The sequence below is a fragment of the Pholcus phalangioides genome, unplaced genomic scaffold (genome assembly GCF_987345545.1).
Source record: "Pholcus phalangioides strain wild (caught in Gottingen) unplaced genomic scaffold, Ppha-v1.0 ptg000002l_1, whole genome shotgun sequence".
Taxonomy (NCBI): domain Eukaryota; kingdom Metazoa; phylum Arthropoda; class Arachnida; order Araneae; family Pholcidae; genus Pholcus; species Pholcus phalangioides.
Genome location: NW_028301595.1, coordinates 3,315,776 through 3,326,324, shown reverse-complemented (window position 1 = coordinate 3,326,324; position 10,549 = coordinate 3,315,776). Strand labels below are relative to the sequence as shown.

Below are 10,549 nucleotides of genomic sequence, written 5' to 3'. Positions count from 1 at the left end.
ATTGTTTCGATATGGGAATGTTTTGAAGGAATAATAATAATGGTTTTTTTTCTTCAATATTTGAATCGAATTCAAATTAATTTGATTTATTCTATTGTTAGCGGGAAATAAATGCTTCCTGTTAAAATTGAAGACACTATGGAGTCATTATGGAAATAATTCTATTGTCTTGCACTTTTTCTGTTTCGATTTCACGGAAAATATTTTAATAGTTAATAATTAATTTTCTTTTGAATAATTTATCTACGCTATTGACGCAGATGGTCACTTTCAGAAGAAGGATCATAACGCATCCTGTCACTGTGTTCAACTGGTCTCGGATTGGTTTGAGTAGCATTGAGGCGGATAATTAGACTATCAATTGTTTCTTTGGCAATGTTGCATCCCCTGGCGGAATATTCTGAAAATTTCCATCGCTCATTATCACGGGGAGCAGAATAATTCACGAACGTTCATCGTTTCTTATGAACAGTAGCAAAATGATTCGCAAATTATCACCGAAGGAAGGGCATTCCGAAATTTTCTATTGTTTGTTACCACTAAGAGCAGAAAAAATCGCAAATTTCTATCGTTCCTCATCACAAAGAGAATAATAATCCACAAATTTCAATTTTTTTTTTGTCACAGAAGACATAACATTCCTCAAATTTCTATTGCTTTTATCATCAATAGCTGAAGATTCCGAAAATTTCTATCATTCATTATCACCGAGAGTAGAATAATCCGCGAATTTCTATCGTGCCTTTTCACCGAGAGCAGAAAAATCATGAAATATCTGCCGTTCGTTATCATTGCATTTGCAGAATATTCCGCAAATGTTCACTATTCATTATCACCGATAGCATAACAACGAGAATTTCTATCGTCTCATATCGCCAAGAGCTGAAAAAATCGCAAATTTATGTCGATGCTCATCTCCAAGAACATAATATTGCACAAATTTATGGCGTTGGTCCTTTCCAAGAGCATAGTAATCCGCAAATTTCAATTTTTCTTCACCACAAAGAACAGAATGACCCGGAAATTTCTATTGCTTTATCGTCAATAGCAGAATATTCCGAAAATTTCTATCATTCGTTTTACCCCTAGAGTAGATTAATTCGCGAATTTCTATCGTTTCTCATCACCAGGAGCACATAATAATAAACAAATTTCAATTTTTCTTCATCACCAAGGACACAGAACACTCCTCAAATTTCTATTATTTTTATCATCAAAAACAGAATAATCGAAAAATTTCTATCGTTCCTTATCACCAAGAACAAAATAATCCGCGAATTGCTGTCCTCAATCTGCAAGAGCGGAAAAACCCGCAAATTTCTATCATAACATAACGCAACGTAACGTAACATTATTTCGAGAGATAGATGCCGTTTTCTCAGCCCAGGATATCAAGGAAACATTTTATTTTCTGGATATTATGCTGAGATAAACTCGGAAAGGAAAGTCATCTTGTCTCCGCCGGGACTCCAACCCAGCCCTCTTGCATACCGGGCAAGCATGCTACCATCTACACCACTAAAGACACGACCCTGCCAATTCCTGAAGTTAAGAGAGGCTACTAATGTCTCTTCTTCAGTGCCTCACGCCACAGTGCGTGAAATAAGGAAAGCAGGGTCGTGTCTCTCCAGCGGTGTAGATGGTAGCATGCTTTCCCGGTATGCAAGAGGGCCTGGGTTCCAGAGAGTCCCGGAGGAGACAAGATGACTTTCCTTTCCTAGTTCACCTCAGCATAATTTTGCGATTGGTAACAAATTAGCAAAATGATGCGCTAATTTCTATCGTTCGTTATCACTGAGGGCAGAACAATCCTCAAATTTCTATTGCTCCCTTTATCACTAAGAGCAGAAGAATCAGCAAATTTCTATCGCTCCTCATCATACACACATCAACAGCAGAATATTCACAAATTTCTATTGTTTCTTAGACTGAAATTACATAATAAAAGTTTGATAAAATATGTTTTACGAAACTTGAAAGTTGCAACAAATAAGCGCTTAGCACATCCGCTACATTCGAGAGAATTTAACCAACAGGCTTATTGGTTGTTTTCTTCAAAGTTTTGTAAAATATATTTTAACAAACTTTCATAGCGTAATCCCGGCCTTATCATCAATAGCAGAATAAACCGCAAATTTCTATCGTTCGTTATTACCGATATCCAGTGTTCACCAATACGCATTCAATTTTAAACCTCCAAATTCCGTTCGGGAGTGAAAATACTTCTTCAATTTCAAGTAATTTTCTTATATAGAGTAATTTCTGTTTCTCCTAAAAAAAGTTCTACCTTTTTTCTACGAAACTACGCCGAATTATATACATGGTATGAAGTTAAGTTCTCAGACAACCTTTATCTTGTAACCGTTGGTTATATATATTATGTTATGTTATAGAATCATATTCTCAATTAGAAAAAAGTATCCAAATAACATGTCTATCTCAGATATGTCATTTATTTCTCCAGAAACCACGTATGTAACGAGATACAAAATTTAATTTTTTATATGGTCCCTCTGCCCTCCAACTTCCAATTAGAAAGTTGTTGCCCTGTCTTTCCTGATGCAAAAAAAAAAAAAAATCGACTTTTCCAAATGCAATTTTCATTGAGACATTTGAATTTGAAAAATGGAAGAAATATGGGGGAAAAACAGCGTTAAACACGGATAAAACATTTTACCCGTATTTAACGCTGTTCTTTCGCAAATTGCCTCCGTTTTTTCGAATTTGAATATCTCACTGAATATGGCGCTTAGAAACGTGGATTTTTTTTGGCATCAGCAGAGATAGCGCAACAACTTTCTAATTGGAAGTTAAAGGACAGGGGACCATTAAAAATTAAATTTTTGATACATATGTGGCCCCTATTGAAATTGTAGCGACCTCTACTTGAACTTTTACCGATGGCAGAAAAATGATGACGTCGCTCTTCGCATTTTCCTGGTGTGAATGATTGTTACTTAGCAATGCAAGTTGCGATATAAAATCGAATATTAGTCTCCACAGTCGGCAAGTAGCCATTGTTATGTGAAGTCCTATATATTTCTGTGTCCGTACCAAATAAAACCTATTTATTTAAAACCTTCTGATCGCTATTATCTTTGATAGCGGAGTTCAACAAACGGCCCTACAGATAGGCGGCTACACATCCTGTGCCTAGAAAATAAACGACACATCTGAGATGGACGTGTTACTTGGATACTTTTTCTAACTAAAAGTATGCTTTTGTAACCAACGGTTCAAAATAAAGGGTGTCTGAGAACTTATTTTCTCACCCTGTATTTACTGTTCAAAATTATTTTTCCGGATAACACTGTTGAGAACAGAATAATCAGAAAATATCTGTCCTGAGTGACAAGGAATCTCTATCGTTCCTCGTGATTCAGAACAAAACGAAATCGCAATCGGATTAACCAAAATCTCGACTGTTGCTAATGAACACACGCTATTTATCGGAAACACAAATTTTAAATAACTCGCCAAAAGAAAATTTTCACCGTCATTTGGCGCAATTAACGACCAGCAACAGTGGAAACCCTGTTGGACTATTAAGGAAGACCAAGCACACAACCAATGGGTCCGTCCACTCCAACAATTAAATTTCTCGACGAGTTCGACGCAGACACCAATTCGATAACAACCCCCAGAAGATGTTAATTACAAAAACTCTCAAAACAAACTACATCTACAGATGTATAATATTACAACCAAAGTTGACTCCGGGCTTCATTACAGAGGATTAACTCCTTTACGAGAAACTCGCACGTCATGAATAATTACGTTTAATTGGTAAAAGTTCAGTTCAAATCCATATAATCGACTATTCAATATACGTACAGAAATAAGATGTAATTTCCGTGTTTGTGATGGTAATAAAACAAAACAAAAAAAACCAGTGAGCTCATTATGGTTCCTTCCCTTGACCAGTTCTGATTTCTTAGACTATTACATTATAAAGAAATCTTTAACAAGACGTTTTAGGGCGTGATAATACTCTCAAGTCTATGGGATATAATACTGTAATTGCTTGTCTCGAGAGCTCATTCTTTTCTTCGTCCCCATTTTGTCTCGGGTGTCGTTTCTCTTGGAAATTAACGAGATGGAAACCAAAAGTAAAACCACATTCAAAATTTTGTTTTCTCTTCGGTATAACGAGAACGTTCTATTTCTAAAAGCTATTAATAAGCGGCTTAAAGAGTTAACATATTCGTTGTTTAACCTGAATCCTAACTTCGTTTTAATCCGTTTTATCTTTTATTAGCATTGAAAACATTTGTTAATGCTTTCTATAAATATTGCTTACAGGATATTTTGGATCCTGTTTTTACAGTGTTAGTTGTTCAATAGAATTTCTAAAATAATTGATAATCTCGAAATTCGGTGAAAAATTCAGGTAATAATTAAATAACATAGATTTGATTGAAATGCGTGGATAGAATGTTCATGCGTCCCGTATTTTTACGGTCGTTTGGTCCAGTTTTTTTTTTCAATGAAATTATCTTGAATTTTTATTACGGTTACTTTGCAAAGAATTGCGTTCATTGACAACACTTTCTTTTTTCTTTTAAACCGAGCACAACTCAGGTCTATCATCATTTACGGGCGATTTACTACCCAGTGAGTTGTGCCGGAAGTGTAACCGTGTTTGCACCTAACAGTCTGAGTGCACATGTAGTGTTGTGTGCGATTTTTCAGTGCTGCATCTATATTTCGGAAGTGAAGTGAGTGATGTGTTATGATTGAATTTGTGCTTTTTGTAGGTCTGTTGCTCTCTGTGGCGAGACTTTTTAACAGGAAGATCGGCTCGCATTCGCGCCTCGAAGTTGGGAACCACAGAAAACCAACTTCAGCTCATTGATAACACTGCTCAACAGTGGTTTTATTCCCAAAGATTTTTCGGTGATTTTGGGACGCTGTGTGATTCAGAATCTGGCATTGGCTTCGTCAGATCGGCTCTAGTTTTTGAGATAAAGTGGAAGTTAAATTTCAATGATAATACATAATAAGCAGCGTACAAATCGTATTGAAACTGTACGTTATGAATAAATGAACTCACACTGAGCTGTATGGCCTCTGTGTAGTTCGCCTTTGGCGACAGAGGGAGTCGCACTGAGCTGTATTAGTAATTCCTAAATTTCTATCTTTCGTTATCGCCGAAGACCAGTAAATTATTGCCAAAGATGTTTCAGTGATTTTAGGGTGATTTTAGGACGCTGTGATCTCCGAATCTGGCATTGGCTTCGTCAGATCGGATCTAGTTTTTAAGGTAGAGCGAAAGTGAAATTTCAATGGAAATACATAAGCTGCATACAAATTACACTGAAACTGGGCGTTATGTATAAATATAGCAAATCATTGCCAAAGATATTTTCCATGATAATTTTACATGACTGTATCATAATCATATAGTCATATAAACATATTCATCTTACATAGGGTCGTAACTGGGATTTTAGTGAGCGGGGAAGGGGGCACAAACATGATTTTTCTGCCCCCACCCCTACTGTAAAATTCGATGGTTTTATAAGGGTGTTTTTATTCCCACCTAAAATTTTTCATCCCCTAAATTGTGCAGCCCTGACAGTTGCCCCCCCCCCTCTAATTTTGGTCGTTTTAAACATTTGTCAAATGCAGTATCTACACACACACATATATATATACACAGTATACTGTATATCCTCGATATGTCGTCACCTCATATTATCGAAAAATTATGACGGCTTAAGCGGAGTGACGACTTAAGAGAAGTGCCATCAGTTTCAATGTGCAATATTGTAAAAATCGTATAAATTTAAAATATTATGACATTTATTGAAATATGAATCAAAATTACAATATATTAATAAAATCTATAGATTGCAAAAGGAAAAATATTTTTCCTTACTTTATTTTAAATCTCTTGTTACTTAACTCATTATGGTAAAATATACTGGTACACTTTGATTTATGCTAGTAATTTTTAATTTAGAACTAATCAGAGAAACTGTTAGAATAGTTAGCTTCTCTTCACAACATAGCTATTAGGCATTAATTGTACATTACACAGATGAAATTTAATTACAGTGGTTTAATTCTTCATCAATAGTTCATGATACAACTACAAGGTAACCTCGAACGCAGGAACCACTTTCTTTTGACTTGGGATGAGCCCTGGGCAGGAAAAGTAAACATTAGAAGACTTCAACTTTGGAAATAATGTCTGGTTTTTCAACAAAGATATTTCGTTTAAATTTGAAGCCCTAAATTAGTGGGGCCTATGGAGAAATCAGGTCTAGCTCGAACACTCCCTAACGTTTCAAAGACTTTAGTCGGCAAATGAACTTTCGTTACTTAAACTGTTCTGTTTTGGTACATAAGTGAGGCTTTTATGGTGACTTTTAAGTATATGACAATGCTGTTAACTTGTTAAGATGCCCTTTTCTTGGTTTTTTATGGGAGCCATAAAAATAATCTGTCCCTCTATCTCAAACTTTTTCATGGTGACCAGTTAACCGAAATTAGCGACGAATAAACGAGGGTATAATAATATTGCCTATGAAAGCTGGAAGGGTCTAAAGAAAAAACGACGACTTAACCGGAGTGACGACTTAACGAGGTTTTACTGTACATATATGTATTTATATATTTTTTTGGTGAATTAAATTTTAATTTATTGCGCTCCTTTAATTCTCACTATTGAAGATTTTTCAGCAATTTTAGCGATAGTTTGGCAACTTTTGACAAGTATTTTGGCTGTAATTGGCAACTATACTTGCCCTCAACAGTTTTCTCAGTTAATCGGCAACTTTTCGCATTTGAGGGTTTTTTTTGTCGATTTCCCATATTTTTATTGAAGGAAAAATATTGTAAATCTAGGTATTCATTGTCTTACGATAAATACCTAGGTGTATTCATATTTTCCTTCCAGAACAGCTTTCACGGTCCAGATGGATCCCACTGGCGGGCAGTAGGTTGTGCACCCTTGGTCAATATGAACTTTGTGGGCTTTCATCAGAGGACAACATGTTTCTCTAAGTATTTGAAGAGGCACGTTCCTAGGCATTTGAAGCTTGAAAGGTTGCCCAAAAAACCGACATAGATAAATGATTTAAAGTAAACGGTGCTAATGCCCGACTTACGACCGATATATATCGGAACTAATTATAGTCTTCAATCCAGTGACTACCCATAACACACGATTAAATCACGTCGCAGGAAAGCAATAACGTTACATAAATAGGTGTTAACGTGAATAATATGGTGGTGAAATGTTAGTGTTCCATTGTTTTTCGGGCAACAAACACTTCCCGGCGACGACGATAACATCATCGAAGAACATTAGCTCCTTAAAAAGACACAATGTTTAAAGATAAAAGATTGAATTTAAATCGTTTCTTTCTTTCTTCCGGCCCTTTTAATTAAGGAGCGTGACTTCTGACCAGAAGGGTCCGGCCCATGACTTGAGAAATAAGCGAATATTCGAAAGACTAGACCTTGCCGAGCCCTTTTTGATGCCTCTTTGGTAACGGTGAGGAGGATGATGAAACTCTTCGACATAAACCTAGTAGCATAGAAACGAGATAAATTGTGAAACTGTATTTGACAATCGGGCGTTGGTGGAAGTCTTTTCTCATGTTATTTCATTATTATTATTTATTTATTTCCTTGCCCTGCCCTTACGGAACTTTCTCTTGCCCCCGTTGGTTCGATTGATTACATTGTGTGTGCGTGTGTGTGCACTGACCGTTCGATCGACGTCATAGTGTCCCGTTTCATTGTGCGTCTTGTTTGACTTCCTCTGGCCGTGACCTAATGGTCAGTTCGTGATTCTCTCGTGGATTTTGGTTTTCTTACCTTTATTTACTTAGTTTTAAATGTGCGAAGATTTCTTTTTACCGTGTGTTATTTTTTCCCCGTCTTTTCTTATGATGGATCAAATAGAAAGGCAGAATTTTATTCTGAAGCCGTAAGTCTGTTACGATTTGGTGGGAATAAATGTTTAAGGTGTCTCATAAGTTCGTAAATAGTTCAAAAATTCATAAAAGTTGAAGGAACTGGTGTATTTGGTTGCCGGGTTTGCAAAAAAAGTTATTCTCCCGAAAGGGATTTCTTTTTTTACACAGGAAAATGTTCAAGCTTTGTTGATAGAGGGGAACTGCACGAGAGAGAAATCACTGGAAATATTCAAATCAGAGTACCATAAAATGCAGGTTGAGCGATTATTTTACATCTCAGCAGTCGATGATGGCTTCCTGTATTTAATTTGTTGAGAACTTTGTAGTAATGCTTCTTATTAGATAGGATGTAGTCCATCTCACTAGTTGTACCAGTTGGGCTTCTCCAGGTCCACTTTCTTTGGGATTTCTTCTTAAAAAACGCATTCATAATGCGTAACTGTTCGCTCTCTGCAAATTCGACGAGTCTGTTTCCTTTGTCGTTTCGTACACCGTAACCATGACTTCCAACGCAGCTTTCACCATTTCTTCTCTCTCTAATTCTGGCATTGAAGTCACCCATTACTATTTCGATGTGATGGTTTGCTTTACCATTCATGTCGTCTAATTCTTCATAAAAGTCTTCTACTTCATCCTCAGAATATCTTGTTGTTGGTACATAGACTTGTATAATCTGTATCCTGTATCTGCTTGATATTTCCATAACCAACTTTGCAACTGTGTCAGATGTACTATCCAACTCAACGATGTAATTTTTCACTTTTATGAATATGAGAAATCCTACTCCACTAGTTCTTCCATTATCTGTTCCTCTTTAGTAAAATACATGTCCGCTGGCAAGTTCGATTTTCTCCTCGCCTTTTCTTCTTATTTCACAGAAGATGTCCCAATTTATTCTTTGCAGTTCTTCAACCAACTCCGGCAAATGATTTTCTGAAGAAAGAGATCGTCCGTTATACGTGGCCAAGGTCATCATCTTATGGCAGGCAGCCTAGGTGGGACACTCAGAGATTCTTAGCACCCACTGTCTTCGTGTCTTGCTGGTCGCTGCCCTAACCAGGGACACTCGGACTGCTGGGGACTGAGGGGGGGGGGGCTTAATTTATAGAGAGAGTTCATATTTATTTTTTTAGAGGATTTTTGCCTGTAATCCTCCACGCTGGCCAGTGCGAGTTGGTTGGAGGAAGCCCATCCGCGTCCGTTCACCACGTGTTCAACTCGGCTACTTAAAGGCGGCACCAAGAGAAGGTTCGGATTAGAATTTAAGCCTCGAATGCTAGTCGATTCCTTCAAGTGCTCATAATGAAGCAATTGAAGGGTCTTCTCCTAGTTGACAAGTAAAGACTATTCAACAGCTCCTAGCATAATACCCTCGTGTAATTGGTGAATTTGTTAAATATGAAAAAAAATTCCATATGAGTCTAGTTTGTATGATGAATAAGTCGGACCCCGATATAAGGATAACAAGTTTGACTATCGTACCCCGATATAATGATTCGATAAATTTATATAATTATCTTGTATATTATATTATATAAGTACGATTTATAATGTTTACCAACGACGTCACGTTTCGGTATTATGCATAATCGCCGGTAAAAGGGATAATTTTTTAGTACTTATTAAATTAACCAACAACGCTTGGGTACTATGCGTAATTACCGATAAAAGTAATTAATTTATCAAATTTACCAACGAAGCTTTGGTACTGTGCTTAGTCACCTGTAAAAGGGATTAATTTAGGAAAATTGATTAAACTCACCAAAATTGTTCGGTGATTATGCATAACAACCGAATGTTATGCATAATAACAGGTATTAATCGGTATAATCATTTATGACATTTTCCTTAACATCTATATATACCGGACCATAGAGGATTAATTCTACTTCTTTTAGCCTATGGGTAGAACTTGAAGAATAACTTTGTTGTTGTGTTGGCATCAATAAAAGTAAAACAGACAAGAGACAATCAATGTCAATGCAGAAAAATCGGATTTAATATCCACAATAAACCATAATTAAGCTTTTTAGTTGAAGTTTACAAAATAGCATTTCGTCTATTACAGCATTTGACATCCATAATTGTGATGCAGTTTTTGATGAATTCAAAGCAATGTGATCGAAATCGTTGATGTTCACTTATTACGTCGTTAAGTGTCTCAACACCCTTCAAGAAAAGTACAAACACAAGGCTCGCCATCTGATTCTGTTGCGTTTACGCACTCAACTATAAATCCAGAATGAATATCTTTCTTGCAATATTCAAAGCAAGGATGTTCCGCAGAGCAATCATCTGTAGCCCTCACTACACCTGCAAGAATCAACAAAAGTATATTTAAGGAAAACGAAAAAAAATACCTGCTTTTAATTTCTTTCTATAAGAACGTGACCATTAATACATACTCAGTCCATGGCCCGCGGACGTAATGTGGTCCTCGTAGTCATCTGATGTGGCCCGTGGCACAAACACAATTTTGTAAAACTCAGCTAATCGGTACTTTTACGTATCACATATCACTATAAATTATGGAGGAGGAAAAAAAAGAAGGGAAAACTCGAATATATATGTTCCATCTACTCTAAACCAAGATGTCACGCACTTTGTAGGTCTCAACC

The 10,549-nt window shown here is 36.5% G+C and overlaps 1 protein-coding gene across 1 annotated transcript; it reads right to left on the bottom strand.

The window, feature by feature from the left end:
* Positions 1–8,160: 8,160 nt before the first annotated feature.
* Positions 8,161–8,634, bottom strand: LOC149089075 (protein CFDP2-like). The gene has a single exon (XM_089239989.1). It carries the CDS (start codon positions 8,632–8,634, stop codon positions 8,161–8,163), a length of 474 nt encoding a protein of 157 aa, XP_089096115.1.
* Positions 8,635–10,549: the final 1,915 nt, after the last annotated feature.

What these genes read in the sequence shown, in the direction of transcription:
- LOC149089075 (XM_089239989.1), bottom strand. Translation starts at nt 8,634, where the DNA reads ATGGAAATATCAAGCAGATACAGGATACAGATTATACAAGTCTATGTA.